The following is a 19,783-nucleotide window of genomic DNA, read 5'->3' on the forward strand; positions in this document are numbered from 1 at the left end:
ATTTTGTTTTAATGCATTCGGTTTCCTTTGCGTTTAAAACTGACAGTGGTTATTTTTATGTACAGACTTGAAAAAATTATCTCGCCTAGTACCTGATCTGCATTATGAATCTTTAAGGTTAGTTTATGATCACAAAAATAAATTATAATTTGCTTACCCAGTATACCCTGCTAGAAAATCCTAAAAAAATATGACTCCCAAAATTATTCAGGACCTTTACTGCAACAGTAGCTTACCTTTTAAGTGCCAGAGCCACACGTGCCAAGTATCTGTCTAATTGACATTCTGTTGTCATGACAGGAGCACAGATAACAATAATAGTGACGAAAGCTCACTCTAAAGAAAGATGTAGTAACTAGCTTTACTGGAAAGTGAACATCGTGGAGAAAAGTGGCAAGGAAGATTGACCTTAACTTACGCCCGTTGCTGTTACTTAAGTGATTGAATGAAGGAGGTAACTCGCAGACGACACTTTAGGGGTGTTATTCAATTTGGTGGCAAAAAGCGGCTTTGGAGTTGCCTTCTTTAAAAAGTTTACATCACCTGAAGTGATTCCTACTAAAGCACTGCTAGCTTACGTTAATAGTATCTTTTACACATAATACATTATTAGTAGTTTCTCTTATAATAGTATTTAAACCGTACTGTTACAACCAAACTAACTCATATACCCATAGTTGCAATATTGGGGCAACAGGGAACTCCAGAAAGTTGCCAGTGGTTTGAAAGTCCTCGTGGTTTATATTGGTTCAAAGTGAAGTTGTCTATGCTAAAGTTTACGTAGCCATAGTAAATATAGGACTGGAACGAAACTAAAATTAAGTTTTCTTAAGTTGAAATTGTCAATAGTCATAGCCATAAACATTTATAAATGTATAACATGAAATAAACATTGAAGGTCAACTGGATATTCCCGTGTACAACCCCATTGTAGAAAAATTAAAAATTAATATAGTTATGGGAAATCAAAGAAGGCTCAATGGAAGAATGTTTGTTACAGAGCGTTCAGGATATTCTACCAATGATGGAACCCAGCATTTGGGTTGGGCAGGCTCTAGTTTAGTGGGGTAGTTAAAAAATATTGTGTATGAGATTTATTTGATTGGAATGTGGTATTATGGATAAAAATATTTGTATTATATACTACTATATAAACAATCAATGCAGATTTGTTCACTTATTGATTACTGATTGTTCAGCACTTCACTGCAATAGAACTTAAGTGACTTAAGTATTGATCTAATTTTTACTACTAGTATTTTACAATACTAAAAGCATCTCAAGTTAGTATCCCTGACAATTTTGCACAGCATTTTTAATGTTCCTAAACAGCGTCAGTATTGTCCCTATGTGTATTGTCAGGAACACAAACGGCATTGACCAGTCACAACAAGGTATAAATAGGAATGTATTGCTATAATTTATAAAATAAATTATAAATGTATTTTATAAATTACATTTATAAATAATTACACATATTCTTGAACAAACAAAGAGTATGTGGAATAATGGACATGGCAAAAAACGCAATTTCTTTGAAGGCCAAGGGAACTATCGAGGGCAGCAAGTCTATGTACTAATGATATTAAGTAGATGTAAATTGACATAATTCTTATTCTGAAGGCCAAGAAAAGGGAAGAATTCTGATTGGAAAACAAGGAACTACACGTATTTAATCAGATTTAACAGGGCATACAGGGCATATGCATTCTTTCCATGAACGAAAGTCTTATGAAGTCTTAAGGTGGGTGTCTTAAGTAAATGATCATAATTTTAAGAATTATAAACATTAAAATTTGGATTGTAGCTTTTAAAATACATACACTATTAATTATTAATGTATAATTTTTATCTCCTTAATTTAAACACATCAATCTTCGTGTTAAATATGAATATTTACGTTTCATAATTACTGGGCCCTGCGGATTTCATGTTTCTAAAAGCATATTTTTTATCCGAATAAATGAAGGGTTCACTCATTCTTCAGAGCTCGGCTTATCTCACCTTAAATAATTCAATAGTGACTACCAATTAGACGCTTACCATTACATTTTGCATAGAAATTCAATGGCATAGGTATCTAAATTGGTGCTTATGGAAACGGTTTAGTTCTTCAATTTCAACTTAAAGAAAAATTTCATTTTCAAATTAAATATCAAATTGGAGGATCATTTTATCATTCAATGAGTATTGCTTATCTCAAGTGCGAAAGTATGTCTACAAAGTCCCTATAGTAATAACATGGTAACCATTCAAAGCTGTGGACAAAATCAAGCAATATTACATTTCTGTGTCTACTATAAATATGTCCTTCCTTTGCTAGTGACAGTCTGGAGTAAATGTGTCATAACTGAGCATAGTTTAGGTTGCATTAACATTAAATAGCTTCACATATTTGATGACAAATATGTAATACAATTCATAAAAACTAATAAAAAAATTGCAGTGTTATATTGAATATAATTATAGGTAAAAACTATATCATATTTTATATTAATTATTAGGAGTATATTGCTATAGTGTATTCAGGTTTTAAGGAACCTATTTGAATAAATACGAATAGTGAAGATGTCACCAATACAACTACTAATGACGCAGTTGAATGTTTGCACTACATTTGTTCGGCAATTCTCTTTTATAAAATCTGAAAACGTCTGACTACCAACATAGGCGTCACCTCCAAAAGTGACGAAAAGCAAGCATCATTACTCACGGTAGGATCGGTGCAGATCTCGAAGTCTCGGTAACTTACAGTGGCTGATTCATATGGATTCTTCTTAAAAAGCATTACCTCAACGAATGATCATAAGAGGGTTCTAGAAGGTATTAAACCTTGCATCACATTTTTATAGCTAGGCCAGTCAACGAATGATTCTTAATGGAAAGTTAATAGTCAAAGAGGCTCAACTATGGGACAGTGTTTGGAGTATCTGATAGTATAAAGTACTAAAAGTCTTGAACCATTGGGGTGGTGGAAAACAGATGGTTGAAAGGTCCTTTTTTTAGCTTTTCGCCTATATATTAGTAGAGATTGGCCTTCAAAAGATTTACGCGTTCCTAAAGGATCAAGCTCTACTGAAATAGGGCGAACAATAAAAAAGGACCTTTGGACCTCCCACTTTTCTCTTCCGACACTCCTAGGGATGAGGACGTATATATGTTATACCGCCAGATAACCCAAAAAGTCCAATAGTTGGTATTTCTGCTTATTAACCTTCCTTCTCGAATCATTTGTTGACTGGGATAAATATAAACGTGTGAGGCAAAGTTGTATCCCTTAGTAAAACGTTTGAAAATAATTTAAAGATAATAAAATTAGATTCAAAGCTTGGAATATCAAAATATAATAACATATGTGTAAACAGTAATATACGGGACGAACTAAATTGATTGAAAATGGCTAGAGTAAATATATTTAAGTCTAAAAAGGAGAAGAAAAAATAAAACAAAAAGTTTGCACTCACATGGCTATCCATTCTTTAGTTTCTAGAGGTACAGGAATATTGGAGGAACAGCTCGAATCACTGATGGTGGCAGAGGCGTTGATAGAGTTGAGGGTAAGATCAAGATGAGTCTTAACGTCTTGGGCGGTGCAGGAGGAGGGCACGCAGACCGAGAACAAGAAGTCTCCTCCAAAAAACCCGAAAGGACGCTAAAACAGAATGTAAGAATTTCTAAAATCATTTGAATTACAGTTACCACAACGACAGGCTACTAAAACATTAAGGATTTCAACATTTTTACAGTTTTTGGAGGATTATGATGTTTTTAACGTATAATATGAACTAGGCGTTGGTTTGCATTAAAGAGTAAGATAATTTGATTTTTGATCATGATTCTTAAGAGTACTAGGATCATAAAAATGTGGTCGTCGTTCAAAGGGATGGTCGACAAATCATGAGTGTCATCAAAATTAGACAGTAATCCACGCCTTCCTTATAAAGACTTATAGACTAGTGTTGTATGTAAATTTGAAAAAAAAAAAACAGGTCAGAATATAAAGATCCTTACACTAAAGTATTGTATATTATTAAATGCAAATACCATCAAACGTTTATTATTAAATCCTATTTACGAATCGACACAATTACTTTCTTTGCAGATCATTAAATCACATTTATATGTATACCACATTTACATTTTTTAATAGAGTAGGTTTTTGATTAGTGAATTCATTTATATTAAATTGTGTGCTATAAATTTAACGGACAGATGAATATTTATTGCATTGAAGGAAAGTCACAAAAATAAACCCGTAAATATTTTGTTCGCTTATTTTTTGCTTTTTTAAACTTTTTATAATTACTTTTTTGTACTTTTTTCTATATCTTTTAGGCTTTCAAGACCGAATCCATTTAAGATTTGGAAAAGGAATTACTCATATAAAAGTTATTATGTATTATAGCGCAACACTAAAAGGTGCTTTAGAATTATCAGGTAGTTAAAAATAATTTATTTTCAATTTGACATTTTGAGAAAACGGCCACATGTGATAATTATTTTCCGACTGAGTAAAAAGGGATATTATTCTTAAAATGTAGAAAAAGTGACGATGTAATGAAAGCAAACGTTCTTTATAAGCGAGCTATGAGAGTCTAACAGCACATTTTTCACAATGAATAAAACCTCTAGTAACAAGTCGCATTTTCTGATTTTCTCCGAGTATAGTCAACGTTTGCCAACTGTTCTGGGTTTATTTATGACGAACTGAGGTCAAATAACAAAAAGACAATTTAAAAACATTGAAATGGGACATCCACGAATTTTAGAGATTTTAGGTTAATGACACCTCATATTTATTTGGAAATGGCTTATCATCTTTAATCCCTCGGCCTTGAAACTAAATTCTTATAAACTGCAATGAAAATATGTTTATATTTACCATCTTTATTATCATATTTCCTTTTCAATATATCTACTAGAATAAAGTTATTTGTTCTCCCTTGTTTGAAGAGAATATAAGTTCAAGAGTTGTACTTCCTTGTCTTCGCAAAAGAGTTCAACGGATTGTTTATTTTAATTTGTGTTAAATTGGCCCAAAATATATACAACAGGAATGAATGAGAAGAAAGAAGAAGAAGGAATAATGGAGAGTTTCTATTACCCACAGTACGTAGTAACGTTGGAATTAGTAACCAACATTTTGAATGGGAGAAATGATTAAATCATCACGTCCAGTTTTACAGCTCTTGTAATCTTGTTATTACTAAAGCTCCTATAAAATTCTTAGATAATCTACCTTAAAATGAATGTATATTAATAGTTATAAAAAAGTGCTCTAATCGGGAGTCGGATTCGTCATGACGAGAAATTTTGCTCTCATCAACATTATAATTCTGAGACATAATCAGCTACCGAATTTGGCAATCGAGCTACAGTTTTACATGAAAATGACATCCAAATGTAAAGTTCTACTTAATTCTTATATGGATTAACTATTATTAGAGATTACCTATTATTGGATTAACAATCCAAAGAGAAAATAACTGTTACGGAATAAAGCAAAAACTCCGTGAAATGTTTTAGTGTTGTAGTGTTATTAACTGTTCTGTCCTGTACAAGTTTAAGAGCAAGATGATAAAAATTATAAACTCAAACTAAAGCAATTGAAAACTTGACTAAACATGCACAGATCGTTTTAATTAATATCGTGTCTGAAAAGCTGTACCTCCTGCAATTTGGTGCCAAGATCAGGAAGAAAACCGGTGACTTCTACAACGCACAGCTGTCCACTGAAAAGCTTTCCTGGAGCTTCCACAGACAGACACTGGTCGTAATTACCAATGTCTTTGGTACACCCGTCAAGTATACCTGATGGAAGTTTAGAAGAAGCATCGACCACTGCAATAAACATATATGATATATTTTTGAACAACACCAGTGTTTAAACACGTTGTTGCAACTTGTTCTTCCTTAAGCTTTTACAGATTTCTCATTGACCATCTTCATTATCATGGATGCCTAATTACAGGAAATCGTAATTGGATTATAAATACATCAGTGACGATTCATGGATTTATATGAATTAAAACCCACTTTTCTAACAATATTTAAATGATCCGCCATTCTAGAGTTGAAAGGTTCCAAATCTATGCTTAAATTAGAGCATACATTAGCCATTCACTTTTCCCATGACTGCCTTATGAAATACAATCAGTTTTATTACAAAGTTTTAAGTATAAAAACCAATCAATGTTGCCCAAACACAAGATACTTCAAAGTATTGAGAGATATTAAGTAAGCATTTGATTTACGTATGAATTAGAATAAAAAGCCTTAAAGGTACCCATATACTTACCATTGTTGCAGTTTAACTCAAAAATATTGAAAGGACATTGGCTCATAAGGAGGGAGCTCAATGTAAAAAGTAGGGCTATTTCAAGTATTTTGTTGTAAACAATTACCAAAAATAAGAATACACAGCAAAGGACCGTCATTTGACTAGATAAATAATAAATATCAGAGGGCCAACTTACTATTAATGGGCGAGAAAAGACGGTCTATCAGGATATTCGTAGACAAGCGAAAATAATAAACAAGTTCCATAAAAAGTCGTAACATTGAAATGCCTTACAGGAACGAATTAGTGTTGGTGTACCTTAGGATTGTATCTAAAAGTTTCAATTCCTTTTTTAACCTTATCCTGAATATCCTTATGGGTCACTGGCATGTACGACTATATTGACAAATAAACTAAGGAGAGATATAGCTCTGATCCGGTATAACAACTTGAAAGCGCTTATCCTGACGAACCCTTAGGCTGTGTGTTGTCACAGGATTTTTAAAGGTCATAAGATATGACTGAATGTATTTAGTAGTAAATGCAATAATACGTGTTTTTATATATATTAAAAATACGTCAAAACAAAATAGTTGAATGCCAGAGACATTTATACATTGTTTCATAATTTAAATTATAAATACGTGGTCTCATACGTATTTATACAAGTAGGAGTACAAGGAGTACATTTACAAGTCGTCCCGCTCCACTTTTTATATTCAGCGCATGGACTTGATGCGAGCACCGTTGCGTACTGTTTTTGATTGTTTTAACTATGTATAGTTGACACTCAGCTAATTACATAGACTTCAGTGATACTGTTTCCAAAAGGTATTATTGGTGTAATTGGTTCAGTAGTTAAAGTTAAGTGGATATAATTCCTGCAATATATACCTCCCGTTTCCTCCTTTCTCTCAGGATGCCCTGAAAGTTTTCTGTCTTGCTTCAACATTATTTTGAGATTGAAAATTTCTAACTTAGTCGGTTTTAAAGCTTAGCTAGTTGGTTTAAAACTTAGCTAGCTTCATAATAAACTAGCTACAGATGAGTCAAGTTTACCTCAAAGAGTTGTTTTATAATCAAGTTACGGTAAGAATAAATCGCCTCCATTATAAACAGTTTCCCAATATTGACTTAAAGTAGGCCTAATACTAGAGTCTTCATTATGACAATTAGTTTTAGCGTATAATGGATAACGTATTGTGGATGGTGTGATTGAAACACACCATTTGTAAAATTCCGAAACACACTTTAACCACAATGAAATGTAACTGAATTCTCATAAAGTGTAAAAAATATTCAATAATTGTAGGATTTATGATATACTAAGACAATACATAAATATAAAAATTAAATTCAAAAATAAAAAACATCGACTAATAGGCTACCAAGTAATATTTTTATGTCAGGTTTACATGTATCCATAACAACCTCCGACTTATATGAGATTGAAGAATTTTCTTTACTTTTTTATCCTAAAGCTTAAAACCTGTGTGCAATTAAAAATCTAAACATTCATAGTAGTAAGCTGTAAAAACTAGTACCAGTAGTTAACTTACTCTTGAGCGCCCACAAGTCAAAGTTGAGGAAGCTCTCGAACATGAAGTTGCTATGGTTGCGGCAAAGTTCGGTCTCTGAGTCCAGAGGGATGTAGTTGCTAGCGGCATAGTACAGGCCTTCCTTCAGGGTTTCTTCGGGCACGGGCAGCAGCACCTCACGTACCCCCTTCATCCGTGACATGAAGCTGGGTACCAAGTCCTCGAACATGTCTCCTCCTGAATAAATAAGAGGATACTCAGCTTCGACGGCTCACCTTTATATAGATCTTTGGCATGGGTTTGAGTTACGCTAGCAAAATTATACCTCTTGATGAACTACAACTGCAACTTAATAAGTATGACTCCAGATTCACGATTCACAAAAACGATCATAACTTTATCTTTGTCTATGATGCACCAAAACTTCTAGAGAGGACACTCTTTCGGCGTTCTCGTGCAAATCACTATCTACACCAGCCTTAGATAATGAATTACATTATACTAAGAAGGAAGGCGTACGTAACAAATACGCAATAAACTTCACCAAAATTGCATGCGGAATTTCAATTCAATTCAGGTCATTTCATTCTCCAGATGTCCTGTTGACATATTATTCAGAGAAAAATATCTTACATTTCCCAGAAGAAACAAGTGAAATTGTATCAGAATACTGAGTGATCAGTTTCAATGATATTCAGTCAAATTCCATTGGGAAATTATGCTAGAATTCAGATCTAAGTTTAGTGTGCAAATGAATGCACATTTTAATTCTAATAATATTGTAAATACGAAAGTGTCTTTGTTTGTTGTTTAACCGATTGTAATGAAATTTTACATGGATATTCTAACGGTCCCAGAGATGAAAATAGGTCCACGTGTATTCTTATGTAGAAAATCCCTCCGGGCTACACCCCACAGGTATTTAAAGCAGCGAAAAATGTCATCTGGATATTTACATTTGAGAAATATTAATTAAAAAGGATGTCTAATGTAATCAACCGTTCTGGGTAAACATGGTTTATTATTTTCAATTTGTTTTTATTTATAGTGAGTACATTCTGTAAGGAATAACAATAATGTTTTACGCCGTTTTATATTTTAGAGATTGCGTAGGTACTCATTTACCTTACAAAATGCCATCAAACATGATGGGCAGAATGATACACCGAAGACTCCTTTTAAAGCAAGAACTGTACTAGATGAAAGTTAGCTTTTGAACTAATGTATTAATTTCAGCTCTAAATGTACAGAAATATTAACCATATCTTTCAGTTTATAAAGAAACAAACGCGTAGTGCCATTATTAATGTACTTTTAACCGTACATTTTCATCAAATATTAAGTATTAGATGTATAAGACAATATTACTATAAATTTTATAGATCTACCTTTTACTATAAAAATGTTAAAAACCCATCTTAGTTTACTTTTAACAAAAGCTTCTTGTACGTATGTATGTACATTTTTTCTTGATCAGGAAAGAGGAAAAATCAGCTATAAAACAAAGAATACTAACATCTAAGTAATTTACTCAACATTGGCTTCGGAAATATAATTCACTCCAACCAGAAGTGTTCATACAGGTGCAAAACCTACGAAATTGCGTGCGAAGCTATGGATGACTGCTAGTTGTGTATACAAAATTATAAGTAATAAATACGACTTCTGGATTTCATACCAGTTTAGCTTAGTCTAATCACGTGACCTTATTCTTTAGACGTTCATTCAGGCACAGTTTTACGCGTTTGTTCGTTTGAAAAAATGCTTGTGTGACATGTATAAATGAGTAAAACTAATTAACATAATGTATTTAAACAAAATACTTGCGTATTAAATATAAATAAGCACAGGGGAAGTGTATAGAGTACAGTACTCTAGGATTTGAGAGCCAATGTGTACTGTATAAGCACACTACTTGCGTATTAAATATAAATAAGCACAGGGGAAGTGTATAGAGTACAGTACTCTAGGATTTGAGAGCCAATGTGTACTGTATAAGCACACAACATGCGTATTAAATATAAATAAGCACAGGGGAAGTGTATAGAGTACAGTACTCTAGGATTTGAGAGCCAATGTGTACTGTATAAGCACACAACATGCGTATTAAATATTAAATAAGCACAGGGAAGTGTATAGAGTACAGTACTCTAGGAATTTTTTTGGGAATAGATAAAAACAAAAGGCCCCAAAAAAAAAAAAAATTTTTTTGTGTACTGTTATAAGCACAACCAACATGCGTATTAAAATATAAATAAGCACAGGAGAAGTGTATAGAGGGGGGGGTTACAGTACTCCTAGGATATTGAAGACGCCAATGTGTACTGTATAAGCACCACAACATGCGTAATTAAATAGTAAACTAAGCGCAGGGGAAGTGTATAGAGTACAGTACTCTAGGATTTAAAGAGCCAATGTGTAACTGTATAAGCACACAACATGCGTATTAAATATAAAATAAGCACAGGAAGAAGTGTAATAGAGTAAACCGTAAAATCTAGGATTTAGTAGAGCCAATGTGGTTTCTGTATAAGCACACAACATGCGTACTAAATATACATAAGCTCAGGAGAAGTGTATAAATGTACAGTACTACCTAGGGATTTGAGAGCCAATGTGTACTGTTTCCCCTTATATACTTTATAAGCACACAACAACATGCGTAATTAAATATAAATAAGCACAGGGGAAGTGTATAGAGTACTAGTACTCTAGGATTTGAGAGCCAATGTGTTACAGTATAAAGCACACAGCGGCACATGCGTATTACTAAATATAAATAAGCACAGGAGATAAGTGTTATAGAGTACCAGTACTCTAGGATTTGAGAGCCAGTGTGTACTCGTATAAGCACAACCAACATGGCGTAATTAAATATAAATAAGTCAAGGAGAAGTGTATAGAGTTACAGATACTCTAAGGACTTAGAGCCAATGTGTGACTGTATAGAGCACACAACATGCGTATTAAATATAAATAAGCACGATGGAGAAGTGTTAAAGAAGTACAGTAACTCTAGGGGATTTGTGAGCCAATGTGTACTGGATAAGCAACACAACATGCGTTATTAATATATAAATAAGCACAGGAGAAGTGTATAGAGTACAGTACTACCTAGGTTTTGTGAGCCAATGTGTACTGTATAAGCACACAACATGGCGTAATTAAATTTATACAATAAGCGCCAGGGGAAGTGTATAGAGTACAGTATACTCTAGATGTGATTTGAGGCCAGTGTGTACTGTATAAGCTCACAACATGCGTATTATATATAAATAAGCAACAGGGGAAGTGTATAGAGTACAGTACTCTAGGATTTTGGAGAGCCCAATGTGTACTGTATAAAGCTACACCAACATGCGTATTATAAATATAATTATAAGCACAGGAGAAGTGTATAGAGTACAGTACTCTAGGATATGAGAGCCAGTGGTGTACTGTATAAGCACACAACATGCGTATTAAAATATAAATAAGCACAGGAGAAGTGTATAGAGTACGTGGCAGTACTCTAGGATTTTGAGAGCCAATGTTGGTACTGTTATAAGCACACTACAAGCGTATTAAATATAAAATAAGCACAGGAGAAGTGTATAGAGTAGAGTACTCTTGGAATTTGAAGAGCCAGTGTGTTTCTGTATAAAAGCACACAACATGCGTCTTAAATATAAATAAGAGCACAGGGGAAGTGTATAGGAGGTACAGTACTCTAGGATTTTATAGAGCCCAATGTGTACTGTATATGCACACAACATTGCGTTATTAAATATAAATAAGCACAGGAGAAGTGTATAGAGACCAGTAATCTAGCGATATTTGAGAGGCCAATGTGTTCCCTGGTATAAGCACACAACTTGCGTACTAAATATAAATAAAGCACAGGAGAAGTGTTATAAAGTACAGTACTCTAGGATTTGAGAGCCAATGTGTACTGTATAAGACACACAGGCACAACATGCGATATTAAATATAAATAAGCACAGGGGAAGTGTATAGAGTACAGTACTCTAGGATGTTGAGAGACCAAATGTGTACTGTATAATCACTCATAACAACATGCGTAATTAAAATATAAATAAAGGCACAGGAAGAAGTGTATAGAGTACAGATACTCTAGGATTTGAGAGCCATTGTGTACTGTATAAGCACACAACATGCGTATTAAATATAAATAAGCCCCCCCCACAGGAGAAGTGTATAGAGTACAGATACTCTAGGATTATGAGATGCCAATGTGTACTGTATAAGCCACACAACATGCGTATTTAAATATAAATTCAAGCACAGGAGAAGTGTATAGAGTACAGTACTCCTTGGATTTGAGAGTGCCAATGTGTACTGTATAAAGCACACAACATGCGTATTTAAATATTAATAAGGCACAGGAGAAGTGTATAGAGCTACAGTCCTCTAGGATTTGAGAAGCCCAATGTGTACTGTATAAGCACACACATTGGCGTATTAAATATAAACTTAAGACGCAGGGGAAGTGTATAAAGAGTACAGTACTCCTAGGATTTGAGAGCCAGGTGTGTACTGTAATAAAGCACACAAACATGCGTATTAAATATAAATAAGCACAGGGGAAGTGATAAAGAGTACAGTTACTCTAGGGATTTGAGAGCCAATGTGTACTGTATAAGCACACAGCGACATTGCGTATTAAATATAAATAAATAAGCACAGGGGAAGTGTATAGAGTACGAGTACTCTAGGATTTGAGAGCCTGTGTGTACTGTATAAGGCACACAACATGCGTATTAAATGTATGATTTAAGCACAGGAGAAGTGTATAGAGTACAGTACTCTAGTAATTGAGAGCCAATGTGTACTGTATAAAGCACACAACAAGCCCGTATGTAAATAATAAATAAGCACAGGAGAGAGTGTATAGAGTACAGTACTCTAGGATTTGAGAGTGCCAATGTGTGACTGTATAAGCAACACAACATATGCGTATTAAATTATAAATAAGAACAGGAGAAGTGTGATAGAGTTACAGTACTCTAGGATTTGAGAGCCAATGGTATCTGTATACAGCACACAAACATGCGTATTAAATATAAATATAAGCCACAGGAGAAGTGTATAGAGTACAAGTTAGCTGCCTAGGATTTGAGAGCCCAATGGTGTACTTGTATAGAGGCACACACAACATGCGTATTATATATAAATAAGAACAAGAGAAGTGTATGAGTACACGTTACTCTAGGATTTGTGAGCCAATGTGTAACTGGAATAGAGCACAACAAACATAGCGTATTAAATATAAATAAAGCAAAGGTAGAAGGGTGTATAGAGTACAGTACCTCAAGGATTTGAGAGCCATGTGTACTGTATATAAGCACACATCATGCGTATTAAATATAAATAAGCACAGGAGAAGTGTTAGAGAGTACAAGTACTCTAAGGATTTTGAGAAGACAGTGTGTACTGTTATAAGGCACACAACCATTGCGTATTAAATATAAAATAAGCACAGGGGAAGTGTATAGAGTACAGTACTCTAGGATATGAGAGCCAATGTGTACTGTATAAGCACACAACATGCGTATTAAATATAAATAAGCCACAGGAGAAGTGTATAGAGTACAGTAACTCTAGGATTTGAGAGCCCAGTGTGTAACTGTCATAAGCACACAACATTGCGTATTAAATATACAATAAGCACAGGAGAAGTGTATAGAAGTACAGTACTCTAGGATTATTGAGAAGCCAATGATGTACTGTAATAAGCCATACACAACTTGCGTTTTAAAATATAATTAAGCACAGGAGAAGTGTAATAGAGGTACAGTACTCTAGGATTTTGAGAGCCCAGTGTGTACTGTATAAGCACACATCATCGCGTATTAAATATAAATTAAGCACAGGGGAGTGTATAGAGTACAAGTACTCTCTAGGATTTGAGAGCCTATGTGTTCTGTATAGAAGCACACAACATCCATGCGTATTAAATTATAAATAAGCAGCAGGGGAAGTGTAATAAAGTACAGTAACTCTAGGAATTTGAGGAGCCAATGTGTACTGGAATAAGCACACAAACGATGCGTTTTAAAATATAAATTAATGCCACAGGAGAAGTGTATAGAGTACAGTACTCTTGGATTTGAGAGCCCAATGATGTACTGTATCAAGCACACTAACATGCGTACTTAAATATAAATAAGCACAGGAGAAATGTGTATAAGAGTACAGTACTCTAGGTTTTGAGAGCCAGTGTGTTACTGTAAGTTAAGCACACAACCATGCGTATTAAATATAAATAAGCACAGGGGAAGTGTGTTATAGAGTACAGTACTCTTGGAATTTGAGAGCCAATGTGTAACCTGTATAAGCACACAACATGCGTATTAAAATATAAATTAAGCGGCAGGGGAAGTGTATAGATTGTACAGTACTCTTGGGATTTGAGAGCCCAGCTGTGTACAGTATAAGTCACACAAAACATGCGTTAGTAAATATAAAATATGCTCAGGAGATAGTATTATATAGAGTACAGTACTCTAGGATTTTGTAGAGCCAAATTGTTACTGTATACAGCACACAACATGCGTATTAAAATAATAAATAAGCCCAGCAGGGGAAAGTGTATAAAAAGTTAACAGTAACTCTAGGATTTGTGAGCCAATGGTGTACTGTAGTAGAGCACTCAACATGCGTATTAAATATAAATAAGCACAGGGCAGAATGTGTATAGAGTAACAGTACTCTAGGATTTGAGAGCCAATGTGTACTGTATAAGCACACAACATGCGTATTAAATATAAATAAGCACAGGAGAAGTGTATAGAGTACAGTACTCTAGGATTTGAGAGCCAATGTGTACTGTATAAGCACACAACTTCGGTATTGTGTGCTTCTACACAATATATCGATCGTGGACTACTATAGTTTTGTTGGAGGTATAAACTGGAGGTATCGAAAATGCTAAAAATATGAAACAACTATTGTTCTTGAAATTATGATGGTTTATAGCTGGAAACACTTAAAACTGAACACATACGGCGTATACATACAACACAGTGATATCACCGTTACACAACAACAAAAAGAGACTGAAAATTTCCACTTTAAGAGTCTATAAATAGTTGTATATGACTATGATTTAACGTTTTTTTTTGTCAAACGTTTAAATGTTTAAAGGTAAGAAAAATGTGATCTGAGAAAAATTGTAGTTTCATATTTTTAACTCTCACTTTGCACTCTACCAAAAATAACGTTGTCGACGATCTATTTTTTTCCAAAGGGACTTTTCTCTATCGATAAAAAATTACACTGTGTATTTATAATGTGCAGACTGGCTCCTGGAGTATAAATTTAAAGTATTAATCTTAAAACCATTTCTTTACTGCTGAAATAACAATAAATTTAACATTTTTCTAATTTATGTATAATTATCATGCAGCGTGTTCTTCTACACTTTGTTGTGACGATTACCTGTATTTTATTTTAAAATATATATTTGTTAAGAAAAAATTATTATATGTGATACAATTTAATTAGTCATAAACCTGAATTATTTTTTTACATCAATACATCCTAATAATATTATAAATGCGAAAGTGCTAGTTTCGCTTTCAAGCGTAAAATATTTAACTGAAATACGATTTATACTGAAATTTTACATGGGCATTCTTGGGATCCCTGGTATAAGTATAGGTGTATTATTAATTCGTAAATCCCTTCGTGCTACGCCCCACTGGTGTTTAAAGTAGCAAAAAATCACATCATGGTGTTTAAAGTTACGAAGTATTAACTGAAAGATCCTATTAAATGTAATCAACTGCTCTGTGTATAAAAAATGGCTTTATGATAGCACAGCCGTATGTTTTCATTAATTTAACAACTATCTAAAATACTTTTTACATTTATAGTGTGAAATCATAGAGTAAGATTGATAATAACAAACACTTCTTATTTCAACCTTTTAAGCAATTGCTGGTGAGCACAGAGTAAGAAAATATCCAGGTAAGAGAATTAAATGTTTTAGTAAAAATATACTTTTGAATCAAAATTTAATCAAATATTAAGTATGAAATGCTTAGTCAGTACTGTAATATAGATATAAAAGGCACAGTTACTATCTTACCATTACTATACATTTAAAGTCTTATAAAAACCATCGTAGTTTTTTTTTGCACGCGAAGGATATTTAAACTGTGTATTTATTATATTTTCTTGAACGGGAAACAAGTAAAAATAAACCATGGCACGAAAAATATATAGACAGGTGTAAATTAAAATGGCCAGAAATTTAAACTTGTCAACAGTTTTTTCTTGAAGCCACGGGCAACTGAGAGTGGAATTACGAAGCAATAATTACACCAGACACTAAATACAATTTTTAAATGTCAATAAGTTGCGTCCATTTTTCAATGCATCTCATAAATGCTTTTTCTAAAAATAACTTTGTCTTGGGGGTTCTCCAAAAGGTCCAAAAAGTTGGTCTAAAAAGTTCCATTGGTACTGAAATGGTGGAACTAATTAATAAAATAAATATAATGTTACATGCAATAAAATGCAGAAGAGTTGCAGGTGAAGCCGCTGGTAAATGCTAGTTATCTTTGCCGGGCTCCCACTGTGCACTCTTCACTTTTCAGCCAGGCCAGCACACTGATGCACTTTGAATCGCAATTGTCTGTTGGAAACCGGATTGTTTACTCATTTCCTTGACATTGCGTACTGGAATATCGGTCACAGCCAATGTGATTGAACTGGTTGTACATTCATCACGTCTGGCCAACAACAGTACATCTAGGCGTATTTAATTGGAAGTATGGGAAACTTGTTGTATTAAAGATAACAGTTGAGAAATGGTATTAATTTCATAAAATTCATGATATCGTCATTATATTCCTGGAACATTAATTAATAACAACTTTCCATCACCAATATTTGGGATAATAAGTTGTCAATCAGGTATTTAAAATTTAAAAGACTATTGTACAATCAAAAGATATGAGTTAAAATATATATATATTTCTCACGTTGTTATGTACCGAATTTATGGTCTAAGTCTTCATGCCTATTACGGTTTATAAAAATGATTATAGTAAAATAATACGTACAAATGATTTTTTGTATAGACTTGTTGAAAGATGAAATCATCACTCAAACAGCGGTAAAGCTAATAATAAAAATTAGTTAACAATGCTGAGTGAACGTAAATAAAGTAGGTCAAAATGTACCCATTTGAGATGAAAAAGAAAAAAAAAACTGAGTATGTTAGGAATTTGGATTGTTTTGTTATTATGAAATGTATTTTTATTTTATATTCACCCGAAAACCCCATAGAATTTGGTATTTCAGAGACAGCAATTTCAGAATAACAGTCTTCTACTGTAGTTCCGTAAACATAAAATAAGTGGATATCAGTATTAATATAACAAAAAACCACTAATCATAACCGATTTAAAGACAGATTATCACCACGAAAAAATGCTTGTGCTTGTCCTGTAGGATTCTTTGGATATCGGGAATTTCTGTAAATATTAGACAATTATGAAATGAAAATCTCAGTAACTATTCCAAGCAACTTATATTTATTTTTTGGAATATCTGAAACAATGAATCTGGGACATACACGAAATATTTATTATTAAAACCGCACCTTATACTTTGTATTAATAACCTTAGAGCTGGGAGGCTGGAATGTTATTAGATGTGTTTTATAAACCAGTATAATCTTATAAATATTTCAGTTTTCTTCAAGGTAACTAGGTGCATAGTTAGTATAAGAAAATCTGCTATCCTTGGAAAATTACGCAAGATTCCTGTTTGTGGAGACTATTTTCTGTTATGATGAATTCCTTTAAACCATAGTAAGAGATGGCGTTTTCCACGATTTTAATGAACATAATCCTTTTAACACAATACTAGTTGTATCAGAGAACAACCTCGTAAACAATGTTAAGGGAGGATTGTTTGTAACAGATTTAGCTTTCACCTTGTTGACATCATATGCCAAAATACACCACTTTATCAAAACGATAAAACTTAATACAAAATCTATACTACTTAATCTGATCTGGCTGAACGCTTCCAATTGAAATATTAGTAATCTTGTTGGCTGAAAATTTGATTTAAAAAAAAGATGCTGATTTAAGTTATATATGTGCTGCAGTGAAAATGTATAACTTTCAGGCATTAGATTTCGAGAGAAAAAGATTTTGTCTTGGGGATTACATTCTGGGGGGAAGAGAAGCAAGCCCTTCATGGTTAGTTATTTGATAATTATTGGGGCTAGAGTTTGATCTAATTTCTTTTAGCTATTACGTAATAAAGTAACAGACTGTATACAACGTACGTCAAATGTAGAAAATAATAATTGAGTTGATATCATATTAAAAGTGTGTTTTATACTTGTAATTGATATAATATATAATTTTATTCAGTATATGCACTTGTCTAAACGCAGCTTTAAACTAAGCCGATTACATTCTATTTAGCTTTACTCGCATTGGGTGACTAAAAACTCATTAACTCTACGTAAGAATATAGTCTATTAGGTCTTTTTCCTTTTTTTAAGGACAGATCGATCCCCTTTTAAGCCTTATTCTGTCCGTCCTCATAGGCCACTGGCCTGTGCGAGGATCTTATCAAACAGAGAATTAAGGAGGAGAGTCGATACAGTACAAGGTCGATGGTACTGATACAAAGTGCTTTGGCCACAAACAGGATTTGAACCTGCGCTATCTCTAACTCAGGTTCAAAGTCCAACATCGGCACTCCCAGCTTTTCAAGGGGTTATTAGAGGTGAAATAAATTTTATATTAATACAAGATAAGAGCATACCAAACCCCGTGCCGTAACAGGCTCCGCTTATATTACATGCGAAATTTAAAATCTATAGCTCTTGGGATCCTGCGAAAAGAAGGGCGCTCAAACAACCATAAAAAGAACTTGACACAACAATGACGCATCATATAACTATTTCTTGTAGAAAAGAGTGATCATGGTTTAAATTGATTTTCAAATGTGTTTAAATAATAAAATTCTACACATCAAGTTACTATAAAATTATGTATGAGTTGGAACAGTTATGGTGCATATTTGATTTTTCACAAGTCTAAATCTCTTATAGGTGTATTGAGTTTGTCTACAGTTTTATTAATTCTGCTATTTCCTCATTGTCATCACGGTCATTCATAAGACCAATGTTAATATTCATTCGCTAACGCTCAGCCAAGTCCCATGGAGTGACATAAACCTTTATGAAACTCAGAGTTCCTCTTATATAAATGAAGCTTCATGCACAATTTCTGTATAGTCGATTCATTTTTGAGATATTGTGCGAACAAATAGACTGAAATATATAGATATAATGAAATCTTTCCAATCCCACGAGTCTCTAAAGCTCAGCTAATAATAACGATTTAATTGCAATAAAAACACACTAATTGATATTTTCCATTCACAGAATATTATTAAACGTAACAATATTTATCGGTTAATGTAAAGTAGGTATGGTATAAAAGTAGGTGTCCATATAATATAAAAATTAAATCAGTGCATAAAATTGACGTTAATTACGTCTAATTAAAATACTGGGCTAAAATACTACCTGTAGATTTCCATAGTAGACATAAAACAACCGTACACCTCACCGAGAATGCCATGACTGAGGTGTGCAAGAAACTTGGCTGAATGGTGCAGCTGCAAGTTTATGGCCTTGAGCAGTGCAGTAGCGTCAGCTGAATGGTACACGTGCAATTTTTTTAATGGTTGGGCTGGTTCCCAACGGCACGTGCTTTGAGATATTGGTGGATTAAGTGATTTTTGTTTATGGTTTCCTCTCTTTCTTCCAATTGCTATTCATTAATCCTTCATAATCACCGTATTTATTATAAATTTTAGCTTTAACCTTCCGTGAACATAAAGTTTTTACCTTTTTTCCCTCTGTAATCCATCTGTTGATGCAATTTTTATAGTAATCATAAAATCATAAAAGCTCATTAAATGA

General features: G+C 33.4%; 1 protein-coding gene across 1 annotated transcript in view; it reads right to left on the reverse strand.

Annotated features, from left to right (window-relative positions):
- Positions 1 to 19,462, reverse strand: part of LOC124354081 (O-acyltransferase like protein-like) — a 41,183-nt gene extending 21,721 nt beyond the window's left edge. The window contains exons 1-4 of the mRNA XM_046804284.1: positions 19,385 to 19,462; positions 7,840 to 8,055; positions 5,669 to 5,841; positions 3,465 to 3,652 (exon numbers count right to left, since the gene is read on the reverse strand). Of these exons, the coding sequence (XP_046660240.1) occupies positions 3,465 to 3,652; positions 5,669 to 5,841; positions 7,840 to 8,055; positions 19,385 to 19,439 (632 nt within the window). The 5' untranslated portion in view covers positions 19,440 to 19,462. The remainder of the gene's footprint in view (positions 1 to 3,464; positions 3,653 to 5,668; positions 5,842 to 7,839; positions 8,056 to 19,384) is intronic.
- Between the last annotated feature and the right edge of the window lie 321 nt (positions 19,463 to 19,783).

The sequence above is a fragment of the Homalodisca vitripennis genome, chromosome 2, assembly GCF_021130785.1.
Source record: "Homalodisca vitripennis isolate AUS2020 chromosome 2, UT_GWSS_2.1, whole genome shotgun sequence".
In the NCBI taxonomy this organism is placed as follows: domain Eukaryota; kingdom Metazoa; phylum Arthropoda; class Insecta; order Hemiptera; family Cicadellidae; genus Homalodisca; species Homalodisca vitripennis.